Source organism: Ranitomeya imitator, chromosome 1 (genome assembly GCF_032444005.1).
Source record: "Ranitomeya imitator isolate aRanImi1 chromosome 1, aRanImi1.pri, whole genome shotgun sequence".
Classification (NCBI taxonomy): Eukaryota; Metazoa; Chordata; class Amphibia; order Anura; family Dendrobatidae; genus Ranitomeya; species Ranitomeya imitator.
Genome location: NC_091282.1, coordinates 888,108,344 through 888,122,086, shown reverse-complemented (window position 1 = coordinate 888,122,086; position 13,743 = coordinate 888,108,344). Strand labels below are relative to the sequence as shown.

The window sequence follows — 13,743 nt, the reverse complement described above, 5'->3', positions numbered from 1 at the left end:
CCCCATAGTATATAACACAGCCTCCCCCATAGAATATAATATACCCCCACAATAGTATATAACACAGCCACATAGTACGTAACATTGCCTCCCCCATAAAATATAATATACTCCCCATAGTACATAGCAAAGCCCGCATAGTATATAGTACAACCCGCATAGTATATAGCACAGCCTGCATAATATAGCACAGCCCGCGTAGTAGATAACACAGCCAACACAGCAGTATACAGCACAGCCCACACAGCAGTATATACAGTACAGCCCACAGAGTACTATATAGAGCACAGCCCAGAGTACTATATACAGCACAGCCCACAGAGTACTATATACAGCACAGCCCACAGAGTATTATATACAGTACAGCCCACAGAGTACTATATACAGCACAGCCCACAGAGTACTATATACAGCACAGCCCAGAGTACTATATACAGCACAGCCCACATAGTACTATATACAGCACAGCCCACAGAGTATTATATACAGTACAGCCCACAGAGTACTATATACAGCACAGCCCACAGAGTACTATATACAGCACAGCCCAGAGTACTATATACAGCACAGCCCACAGAGTACTATATACAGCACAGCCCACAGAGTACTATATACAGCACAGCCCACAGAGTACTATATACAGCACAGCCCAAAGAGTACTGTATACAGCACAGCCCACAGAGTACTATATACAGCACAGCCCACACAGTACTATATACAGATCAGCCCACACAGTACTATATACAGCACAGCCCACACAGTACTATATACAGCACAGCCCACACAGTACTATATACAGCACAGCCCACAGAGTACTATATACAGCACAGCCCACACAGTACTATATACAGCACAGCTCACACAGTACTATATACAGCACAGCCCACACAGTACTATATACAGCACAGCCCACACAGTACTGTATACAGCACAGCACACAGAGTACTATATACAGCACAGCACACAGAGTACTATATACAGCACAGCACACAGAGTACTATATACAGCACAGCCCACAGAGTACTATATACAGCACAGCCCACACAGTACTGTATACAGCACAGCACACACAGTACTATATACAGCACAGCACACAGAGTACTATATACAGCACACAGAGTACTATATACAGCACAGCCCACAGAGTACTATATACAGCACAGCCCACAAAGTACTATATACAGCACAGCCCACACAGTATTGTATACAGCACAGCACACACAGTACTATATACAGCACAGCACACAGAGTACTATATACAGCACAGCCCACAGAGTACTATATACAGCACAGCCCACACAGTACTGTATACAGCACAGCACACACAGTACTATATACAGCACAGCACACAGAGTACTATATACAGCACAGCACACAGAGTACTATATAAAGCACAGCACACAGAGTACTATATACAGCACAGCCCACAGAGTACTATATACAGCACAGCCCACACCGTACTATATACAGCACAGCCCACACAGTACTATATACAGCACAGCCCACACAGTACTTTATACAGCACAGCCCACAGAGTACTATATACAGCACAGCCCACACAGTAGTATATACAGCACAGCCCACAGAATACTATATACAGCACAGCCCACACACTACTATATACAGATAAGCCCATAGAGTACTATATACTGCACAGCCCACACAGTACTTTATACAGCACAGCCCACACAGTAGTATATACAGCACAGCCCACAGAATACTATATACAGCACAGCCCACAAAGTACTATATAGCACACAGCCCACACAGTACTATATACAGCACAGCCCACACACTACTATATACAGATAAGCCCATAGAGTACTATATACTGCACAGCCCACACAGTAGTATACAGCACAGCCCGCATCTCTTCTCCTCCCCCCCCCAGAGAATGGCCCCACAGTCCAGTGAAAAAAAAAAAAACACACTCCTCACCTCTCCTCGTGCCCTACGTTGCTTCCTGCTCCTGTCTCAGCGGCTGCAGTCTGCCCGGGACACAGCAGGTGCGCGATGATATGACGTCATTGCGCACCCGCAGTTGCAGAGGCAGAGCGGGGAATGATGGGAGAGGGAGTGTCTGTAGATGCCGGTATAGTTGAATGCGACGGCGGGGGGTGAGTCGGCAGCGGCGGGGGAGGCGGAACGAGCGGCCCACTACTGGCACCGGCCCTTCTGGCATTTGCCAGAAGTGCCCGATGGCCAGTCCGGCCCTGTACCCAGGAATTCAGGCTTCAGTCTTAGGGAGGTAGGAGGTAGTCACACTAGACACGTTAGGACCCAGCAGTTCTGAAAGCGCCTTGTCGTTGGCTGCTGGGCATGCATGAGTTGGACACTTATGTTTAAAGCGTCTCATTTTTTCCTAGTATTCAGAAGCAGTATTGCTATTCATATTTCATACTGACATGCTCTAGCATGATAGAGTGCAACTTTTTGTATATTGTGTATGGAGGTAGCTGCCCCTAGTATTCACCTGTTCACACTAGCTTGGAAGTGCCAGTCAGTCGGAAGTGCCAGTCAGTCTTTTGTCATTTGTTATTACTTTGAAGCCACAGGGTCTTGATGTCTTGCATTTTTTTGACCAAAAAGGGATGAACAGCGCTCCAGCCGGGTGTCGTGGTAACAAAAAGGTCTTTATTAATCCATGTAAAAGCGACGTTTCGACCAGTATCCTGGTCTTTTTCAAGCATGTAACACAGTACAAGGTGTCGGCTTAAATGGTGTGGATACCACACAGGGCACCAATCACCAGTTAGCCACTAATTACATAAATACATACAACAAATAACATCAATCAAATAATATCCCACCCATTAAAATGGATATATACAATATCAGCGGCATGAAAAGCCCAGAAAAGAAGAAAAAATCAAAGCAAAAGAGCTTATATCATATAACATTGCTGCAGTGTTTACATATCCTCCAACCAATTAGGCTCCGGCATGCCCGTAACCAGGGCTACAAATGTCCAATAGCTATCCCAATCCTCACATCCAATCCAGGTCCTCTCTATGTTTGGCGCCAAAATTCAGCCAGCCTATCCGAGTTCATCACGCTTCCAGAGAGCCCTAAATAACAAATCAGGCAGCCACTTACAACTTACATAGTAGTTACATCACAATCCCGCGTCCTATCCCGGCAAGCCACAGGACTGCAGCAGGCTTAGAAGCGCCCGGATGGCTGTAGCTGCGCGCCATGGCAACAGCCCGCCCATCTCACATGACCGCAGAGCACGGCCCGCCCCGCCGCGACGCAAAAACTCCCTCCCCCAGTAAAGGAGAAGCCGCGGGCGCGCGCAGGCGCGATATCGCTGAAGACCGCAGCACCGCTATACTCGATGCAAACCGGCCCAGCGGCACCGCGCATGCCACACCCCCAACTCCCCCCACCCAGGGAGGACGCCAATGCGCCACAGCCAGAACGCCCCAAACCCGACGTCACGGAGCCGGCAAGCTAGATGTCAATGCGCAGGCGCCCACATCATCACAGGATCTAGGTAGCCATGGCCACAGTGGGTTGTCACGGTAACCTAAAAAACAGAAATAGATTGGGTAAACCAGCTCAAGGCAGTACAGCTCAAATACATAATACAAACAAGCATCCCTACTGGTTATATAGAGTACCACTAATGGGGGACAGCAAAAACGACATTGTATATTCAATCCTAAAGAATAAAAAACATTAAAAAGTGAAAACACCTTAAAAACAAAATACTGATAAAGAAGCCATAATTGGGAGAAGAGAGAACTATTTAGGAATACAAACCTGTAAATTGAAATCTAAATTAAGACCTCCAGGTTGTAAAGTCCCCAAAGAGTAAATCCATCTCATTTCCTTTTTCCTGAGCAATGATAGTCTATCCCCTCCTCTCCTCAAAGCCGGCACACTGTCTATTACTCTAAAGCGTAATTGATTGACCGAATGCTTATTATCCAAAAAGTGTTTGGGGACAGGCAAATCTGTAAGTCCTGTGCGTATCGTGCTTTTATGCTTACTGATTCGCGTCCGAACCTCCATCGTGGTCTCCCCCACGTAGGCTAACCCACACGGACACGTAATCATGTAAATAACAAAGCTCGAAGAGCAAGTATAGCGTTCTTTTAAATAAATTTTCTTCCCCGTATGGGGGTGATAGAAAAACTCTCCTTTAAGCATGTTGTTACAGCTTGCACAACCCAGGCATGGAAAATTTCCAAGTCTGGGTGTGCTCAGAGTCGTTTGAATTGAGGAACTCTTAAAGGACCCAATATCAGATCTTACTAGACTATCACCCAGATTGCGTCCCCTTCTGTAAGACATCATTGGATAATTGTTAAACGCCGGTATTGATGGTAAACCGCGTTGTAGGCCCAACCAATGTTTTCTCCTTCTTGGGATAACCCCTGTTAGAGAATTTAAGACACATCTCATCCAGCCTCCGATCAACCACAGTGTCATCCGACACAATTCTCCGCACCCTCAGGAGTTGGCTCCATGGTAAGGAGTTAACCATTCTCCGAGGATGGTTGCTATCGAAAAGCAACAGGCCATTCCTGTCAGTCTCTTTCACAAAGATGTCTGTCTTTAGTCTATCCCCCTCTTTATACACAAGGGTATCCAAGAACTGGAGCTGAGAAGTGGAGAATGTCAAGGTAAATTGTAATTCCACGTATACTCCATTAAGATATTGATGGAATTCATTAAGCTCTGTCTCATTGCCATCCCATATTAGAAAAATATCGTCAATGTAACGCCACCAAGCTCTGACGTGGCGCCAGAGGGTAGAACAGTACACGAACCTGTCCTCGAATACCGCCATGTAGATGTTGGCATAAGTGGGGGCCACATTGGATTCTCTAACAGGGGTTATCCCAAGAAGGAGCTGAGCAGATTTAATCATAAGGTCCGTAACTTACCACGGGAATCTACTCGTGAGTCAGGTTTTTCTAAGCAGACTGGGGAACGTATCCCTTTTGTATCTACGTACACTTCAGCTAGTGGTCAAATTGACAGGATTTTGAGAAAACATTGGTTGGGCCTACAACGCGGTTTACCATCAATACCGGCGTTTAACAATTATCCAATGATGTCTTACAGAAGGGGACGCAATCTGGGTGATAGTCTAGTAAGATCTGATATTGGGTCCTTTAAGAGTTCCTCAATTCAAACGACTCTGAGCACACCCAGACTTGGAAATTTTCCATGCCTGGGTTGTGCAAGCTGTAACAACATGCTTAAAGGAGAGTTTTTCTATCACCCCCATACGGGGAAGAAAATTTATTTAAAAGAACGCTATACTTGCTCTTCGAGCTTTGTTATTTACATGATTACGTGTCCGTGTGGGTTAGCCTACGTGGGGGAGACCACGATGGAGGTTCGGACGCGAATCAGTAAGCATAAAAGCACGATACGCACAGGACTTACAGATTTGCCTGTCCCCAAACACTTTTTGGATAATAAGCATTCGGTCAATCAATTACGCTTTAGAGTAATAGACAGTGTGCCGGCTTTGAGGAGAGGAGGGGATAGACTATCATTGCTCAGGAAAAAGGAAATGAGATGGATTTACTCTTTGGGGACTTTACAACCTGGAGGTCTTAATTTAGATTTCAATTTACAGGTTTGTATTCCTAAATAGTTCTCTCTTCTCCCAATTATGGCTTCTTTATCAGTATTTTGTTTTTAAGGTGTTTTCACTTTTTAATGTTTTTTATTCTTTAGGATTGAATATACAATGTCGTTTTTGCTGTCCCCCATTAGTGGTACTCTATAGATTCGTATAACCAGTAGGGATGCTTGTTTGTATTATGTATTTGAGCTGTACTGCCTTGAGCTGGTTTACACAATCTATTTCTGTTTTTTAGGTTACCGTGACAACCCACTGTGGCCATGGCTACCTAGATCCTGTGATGATGTGGGCGCCTGCGCATTGACATCTAGCTTGCCGGCTCCGTGACGTCGGGTTTGGGGCGTTCTGGCTGTGGCGCATTGGCGTCCTCCCTGGGTGGGGGGAGTCGGGGGTGTGGCATGCGCGGTGCCGCTGGGCCGGTTTGCATCGAGTATAGCGGTGCTGCGGTCTTCAGCGATATCGCGCCTGCGCGCGCCCGCGGCTTCTCCTTTACTGGGGGAGGGAGTTTTTGCGTCGCGGCGGGGCGGGCCGTGCTCTGCGGTCATGTGAGATGGGCGGGCTGTTGCCATGGCGCGCAGCTACAGCCATCCGGGCGCTTCTAAGCCTGCTGCGGTCCTGTGGCTTGCCGGGATAGGACGCGGGATTGTGATGTAACTACTATGTAAGTTGTAAGTGGCTGCCTGATTTGTTATTTAGGGCTCTCTGGAAGCGTGATGAACTCGGATAGGCTGGCTGAATTTTGGCGCCAAACATAGAGAGGACCTGGATTGGATATGAGGATTGGGATAGCTATTGGACATTTGTAGCCCTGGTTACGGGCATGCCGGAGCCTAATTGGTTGGAGGATATGTAAACACTGCAGCAATGTTATATGATATAAGCTCTTTTGCTTTGATTTTTTCTTCTTTTCTGGGCTTTTCATGCCGCTGATATTGTATATATCCATTTTAATGGGTGGGATATTATTTGATTGATGTTATTTGTTGTATGTATTTATGTAATTAGTGGCTAACTGGTGATTGGTGCCCTGTGTGGTATCCACACCATTTAAGCCGACACCTTGTACTGTGTTACATGCTTGAAAAAGACCAGGATACTGGTCGAAACGTCGCTTTTACATGGATTAATAAAGACCTTTTTGTTACCACGACACCCGGCTGGAGCGCTGTTCATCCCTTTTTGGACTATTTGACATATCCAGGTTGGTTCCCTGGACAAGGAACGAGCGCCCGTTTGTGTGAGTGCTGTCAGTCCCTCTCTTTTTCTTTACTTGCATTTTTTTGAGGGAACGGTGAATTTAAAGGTATGTCAAAAGCATCTTATAGATTTATGTATGGAGACAATGACCTCAAGATGATGCAACACAAGACACAGCAAAACAACAACCCAAAGCACAAAAGTAAAAACATTAATGACTGGTTAAAAAAGTATGCAAATTGCCTCTTCAGAGAAAAAGAGGACTTGAACTCTATAGCGCCACCTGTTGGAAGTAGCGAATTGAGATACCGATTTGGCGTTTATCCTAAGTCATATTGCAAGACTCGTTAAAGAGTTGATTGTGACTTGTAGGATCGCTACTTCCAACAGGTGGCGCTATAGAGTTCAAATCCTCTTTTTCTCTGAAGAGGCAATTTGCATATTAAATTTCCCAGAGGAGCATTGCACGGCGAATAAGCCTCCTTACCTTGACAAGCCAGAGCTGGTATGTCACTCTCCACAAGGAGAAGCCTTACTGGTTAAAAAGAAAAACTTGTACCCTGCAACGGCGAAATCAGAGTCCTGACCTTAAGGCGCTATTTGAAAGTTATCCTCACTGGGACCCCAACCTTCAAAAGAACCAGGGCTCCGAAGAGTCACATGTAAATGGAGCAGTGGTCAATCATGCACACTCCTGCTCCATTCATTCTCAGGAGACTGCCGCAGCTCACAGCTATCTCTGTTAGGCCCATTAATAATGAAGGACGACCTGACCCCCAGTGATTGGGAAGTTATCCTCTATCCCAGGAATACGGGATAACTTTCAATCTTGAGAATACCCTTTTAATCAAGAGACTGCAGCATAACTTGAAGAGGGTGGTGTGGACAAGGCATTTCAGAAATATTAATCACCTGAAACATATTTGCAGGGAGGAACGTTTCAAAATTCCTCCTAACATCATGCAAATCCCATTGCTGATTGCTGCTACGGGGGATCTAAAGGTTAGAACATTCCAGGGTTTACTTACATGTTCTCTCTTCACAGAGGATGTTTGCCCAAGGTGCTTCATAAAGAAATACACATTACAACTGTCTGTGCTTTATTAATGCAATTAAAGTGCTCTGATAACTAGAACTGTGAATGAGAAAACAATCCCACCGTATTTGTTAGTAATCAGTGCAGAAATTTACATCATTTCAATGGATCCCTTACTTTTCTATAGTACACCAGTATTTCTAGATGATAGCTATGCAGTGTAGAGCGCTCCGTCTGAAACCACCGCACTTTCATCGACCATATCAGCAAATCAATACCCAGTACGGAGAACTACACGCACGTCCCACAGAGCCTACCTAGCATCACAGGTTGGCGTCCAGTAACCTATGTATATTGATGTTTTTAAGGTGTATTTGGTGCATATCATTGGTATCCACTCATTAGGCTGTGTTCTGTAGTTTCAATACAATCACTGTTTTATCAGCAGGAGATTATCACTACAGGACTAGGTATCTTGTGCAAGCCAGACGGGCTAATCTGTGTAAACCAGCCTCACCACTGATTGTCAGCTTGCTGCCTATGCACAGTACACGCAGGAAGCTGCCAATCAGGGGTGTGAGCAGGGTTATAAAGGGCTCCGCATTCTCACTTCTGCTACATCTACAGCAGAGAAAACAGGGATTGTATCAAAACTACAGCAAGCAGTGTAGTAATCGATACATTGTTGGAATCAGGGTCTCAGCCCCTACATTATGATGCTCTCAGATTACATAGCAAAAACCTGGTGACAGATTCCCTTTTACTAGGAATAGTAACAAGTCTTTCTTTTCAGTGAACCTCCTGAGAGGTGGCATATTCAGGACAATGGTTATGTCTACTAAACTCCATGAAGGATATGAGGGGAGTGTTAGGGGGTCATTTCCTTTTCACCTGTCATGTAGTGAATGTATAGGCACACCATGCTCTTGGCATCACAATGCCTTTCTTCAGTACACTGTTTAAAGTCAGAATTCACAGGTGAAATAACATATATAAACGTATTACAATGGAGGAAGCCATGACTCATATCCAGTATACATTGCCGGAGTGTTCCCATGGGACCCGTCACTTACCAGCTCACTGTGTGATGAACAGCCTGAGACTCCAGTGGCCAACAATGAATAATCCATACATCAATACCCGCAAGAGAAACTATAGCCGCCATCACACACCTGATACCTGGAAGAAAATGGAGTCATTAGAAAACCTGTGAAGGCAATAATCCATTCTACTATAATAAACATCAGAAACTTGGCCGACACAAGAAGATAAATCCGAAATTCCCACATCCCGGGCCTTATCCGGAAGAGTTAATTAACCCTCTGACGAGACACTCGACGCAGTCACCGAAATGTATCAACTGTCACATCTTCTTCCTGCTCTAATTACTTATTAATCAGGATATTGGCGAGGAGTCTATTTATTAAATATTCGGCTGTTGTATGTGTCAATATTTTTATAAGAAAATATTCTTTTCCAGCCATTGCCAGGCGCACAATGTGTTCTGCATATAAGTAGGTTCTTAATTAACCTTTCCTAGAAAATATCTGAGCAGGAAGAATTCGGATTTTCTCGTTAAACTGCACGAACGACTCGAGCAAAAAAAAATGACTGTTCAAACCAAGCACGGGTGCACATTGCGCTGCTGGTGAGAAGTTCGGCGGACCACGTTACATAATTGTTTTCCTTTTATCTCTTTCCATCGCTTCCTTGATTGACAGCTCTGGCTTTTTAGAGTCAGAGATACAGCAAGGTGCACTAAACTGCTTGGTTTGAGCAGTCATTTTGTGCTAACAGACTCCCTGCACTTGGCATAACACATCGAGGGAATTTATCAAGACCACTCCCAAAAGAAAGTCCATTGTAGTAAAATGCGCCATGCTCCTTATTGTATTATCAGGGGTGTCAAACTGCTTTCCTCGAGGGCTGCAAACAGGTCATGTTTTCAGGATTTCCTTGTACTGCACAGGTGATAATTTAATCACCTGCACAAATAATGAGTTGGTGATTAAATTATCACCTGTGCAGTACAAGGAAATCCTGAAAACATGACCTGTTTGCAGCCATCGAGGAATGCAGTTTGACACCCCTGGTATTATGATACTGAGCAGCACACTCATCATGATTAGTAGTTCATGTATGTGGTTAATTCATTCTCATGTTGGCTAATGGCAATCTGATGTCTGTGGTCCCCAACTCTTGTGCGCCTTCATTCTAACGGCAGAATACTACTTGAGATCCAACCCTGGTGAGAACATGTCACAATTATCATCTTAACTGATCGGCATTAACTTGTCAGCGGGTAAGGAGGATTTTATGTTCTCTTTTTGTCTTTTATTTTAGAGCTTACAAGTCGTGACTTGTTCGTCCATGATCTGCCAATCAGGTCATGTGGTGTAAAACAAAATGCTTTTCATAATGTAAACCTCAGAAATTAGGGTAGTTTATTGTAACCTCTTATTTTTGGCTTACAGTAAATTATACCTATCTGGACCACTGACACTAATGGAAATGTCCCATAGGGAGAAAGCATAGGAGATGTCGAGTATGCATTCAATTAAACCCGTACCCTGCTCTGTGTGCACACTCAGAGAAGATTGCAGCACTCCTGTTACAGGTTTGGTAGGTGTAATAATAATAATATTAGCAAATATCTCCAATTAGAAATGTAGTATAGTTCTTCTGATTTGCTGTGTTGCTTACCTGATGTGCAGGGCATTGCAGTAGGTTAAGTGTCCAAGGTGACAATCACTAACTGTCACTATATAAGAGGTAGTTACCATGGCTACCTAAGCTACTGCAATGTCCTGCACGTGGGGTAAGCGACATAGCGAATCAGAAGAACTATACTACATTTTTAATTGGAGTTATTTGCTATTATTATTACGCTTACTACATATTGGGATAGGATCTTGGAGATGTGGTAATTTGTTCATGTGGTGTGCACGTTCAACAGTCTAAGATCCCAAGGAAGGAAGGAAGAGCCCTTGTATCATGGTAACGTAAATGACCTAAGAGTGGAAAGTATGTGACCCCGCTCATTTCATACCAGTGACATCATATGAATGGATCACTTCCGTGCTGCCTATCCTCTTCTGGAATGTATTAAAGGATTAAGTCAAATCGAAAAGTGACAAAACAAACAAACAAACATGAAATTAACCATTTCATTGCTCGCTGTTTAATTGAATTACATTTAGTCTTTTCTTGGAATAGGTTTAACCCCTTAATGACCGCCAATACGTCTTTTAACTGACCTGAGATATAAGAGAATAGCCTCCCCATACAGGTGACAATCCGGCTGCTGTCGGCTGTACACTATAGCTGACAACTTGCTGTACCAGCCACGATCAGTGTTTGCACCGTCCAACTCTGTTTAACCCCTTAGATGCTGCTGTCAATAGTGACTACATCTTTATAAAGGGTTAAGAGAGTGTGGGGGCTTCCTCTTTATCCCAATTGGTGCCCTTAGATCATGATTGTGTGGTCCTGATGTTTGCGATGGCAATTCACGACCAAATAGCGGCCTTAGAGTCTGACGGCTGTTGTAACCTGTTCAGAAGTTAGCGGCATTTATGTGGTAAACATACACTTTTTCATTTCTGTCATGCCACTTTGCATTATTTCCTGAAAATCACCTGAAGGGTTAATAAACTACCTGACTGCAGTTTTCAGTATATCAGGGGGTGCTGTTTTTAAAATGGTATCACGTTTGGGGGTTTCCCAATATATGAGACCCCTAAAGTCACTTCAAACCTGGATAGTTCCCTAAAAAAATAAATGATGTAAATTTCCTTGAAAAAATGGAAAATTGCTGCTACATTTTTAAACCTCCTAAAATGCTAACAAAATAAAATAACATTTTACAAATGGTGCTGATGTAAAGCCGACATGTAGGAAATGTTATTTATTAATGGTTTGCGGTGGTATGACTATCTGGATTAAAGGGATAATCATTCAAATATTGAAAATTGCTAATTTTTTAACATTTTTCTCAAATTTTTGATATTTTTTATAAATAAACACAAAACCTATTGAACTAAATTTACCATTATCATAAAGTATAATGTGTCACGAAAAAACAATCTCAAAATCACTGGGATTTGTTGAAGTGTTGCAGAGTTATTACCACATAAAGTAACACTGGGCAGATTTCAAAAATTTGGCTCCGTCACTAAGGGGTTAAAAAACTATATTACAGTACAAAGTGATAATCTAATGGGACACAAAGATAAAACTTGTAACGGGAGGGTGGAAAGGAGAGCAAAGGTTGTGACTGGTTACAGCTCAGTGGTGGAATTGATCATCTGGATAAGTCAAAGATAGCTCGGAGAAGATATCAGTTAAGTCTTTTTCTTGGAAAACATCACGGCTCTGTAGTGCAGCTCCCTTTAGATGATCATTGACATTAGATAAAAGTCAGCTAAAACCTATCAATTTCAGTGGGACTGGAATACTAGTGATTGCGGATCCCCTGATTTTCAATGGCACATGTCGGGGTAAAGAAGGATTGGGCATGTTGGATTTCAACATGTCCTATATGTTTTTTTATTATTATTATTTGCTTGGAAAAAAGCTTGCATATTGAGCGGTAGCAAAGTTATTTAAATGTTGATTCGAGCTCTTCAGTTCTTATAATCAGTGATGGTCCAAGGTCACAGACTACACCTTATGCATCCATCACATTTTGACAAGACTTACCAGAGCGATACGCTGCGATTTTATTTATTTATTTATTTTGCTCCCACATCTTAGCCATGCAATAATTGTGTTCGGAAACATCAATTGAATCGGACAGTCAACCATTAAAGGGGATTGTCTGACTTTAAAAAATGTGCAGAAAAACGTGATCGATAAATATATGCTAATTCATTTTAACCTCTGCGGCTCCAGCACAAGTCACTTTGGTGGTCTCTGGTGAGGATGGACACTTTGCTCTTTGGTCACCTCACTGCTGGGGATTGGGAATTGGCTGCAGCCTGTTTCAGTCACCTTACCGCTGCAGACAATCACAGATCAAAGTGGTGAAGTGGCTATAAGAATGAGACACCGTTGCTTCCTGTTCCGCCAGAGAACACTAGAGATGCCTGGGCTGGACCCACAGGTATTACAGTGGGTTGAGAATATATATATATTTTTTCATGCTTTTCTTTTATACATTATTTCAATTACGACAACTCCTTGACTCCTATCCAGATGACTTTTCCAAGCACATACACTGTGCATAAGGACAAGATGTGGGAGGAAAGATCAAGTCTAGGATGCCATTCAGGTCCTTTCCAGGCAGGACATTTACCATTATGTATTTGTATTATGATGCCTATGTATTTGCCACAAAGTAGAAGTGACTCAATGGAAGACACGCGCATATTGCGGAGTTGTAGAAACACATTTTTGTTCCATAGACAATTTAAATGTCATGGGAGAATGGGGAGAGATGAGGAATGTAGGAAGAACGTGCCTCGCGGATAATAACAGATTGAAATTAATGTAAATATTTATTGGTCTACCACCGGCGGAGGGGTGTTTTATCTTTGTAGTCAACCACCTGTCAAATATGTTTTGGGTTATACAGGGGTCTCGAATTCCTCAGCCTATACTTTGCCATTAATTAGTAGCTTAGTGCAAAGACAGCTTGGATATGTTACTCGCCTAATGAATGCAGTTAATGGCTTTGCAAACAGGCAGGCGCAGATTATACTTTTAACACATCTTTTTGCTGTGCTCTGTTATGTGACATGTCTGACAATTCCATTTATTAGGGAAGAGAGTTTAAAGAAAATGAGCACGCAGGCTTTTATTGAGATTATCCGGTATTTCGCAGAAAATAAATTCTGTTTCTAGGAAAGAGAGTCTGGATGATTGTTCATTATTGCCAACAAATTTGCACAAGTTGTGTCAT

The 13,743-nt window shown here is 43.3% G+C and overlaps 2 protein-coding genes across 4 annotated transcripts in view; one reads left to right on the top strand and one right to left on the bottom strand.

The window, feature by feature from the left end:
- Nucleotides 1–13,743, bottom strand: part of RBPMS (RNA binding protein, mRNA processing factor) — a 321,546-nt gene that overhangs the window by 22,813 nt on the left and 284,990 nt on the right. For all 3 annotated transcript variants that reach the window (XM_069743137.1, XM_069743135.1, XM_069743136.1), the window contains one exon: nt 8,915–9,020. In XM_069743137.1, coding sequence (XP_069599238.1) covers nt 8,975–9,020 — 46 coding nt within the window. In that variant the 3' untranslated portion in view covers nt 8,915–8,974. The remainder of the gene's footprint in view (nt 1–8,914; nt 9,021–13,743) is intronic.
- The window catches only part of LOC138652634 (endogenous retrovirus group PABLB member 1 Env polyprotein-like), a 204,247-nt gene that overhangs the window by 5,818 nt on the left and 184,686 nt on the right, over nt 1–13,743 (top strand). The gene's annotated exons all lie outside the window — the stretch shown is intronic.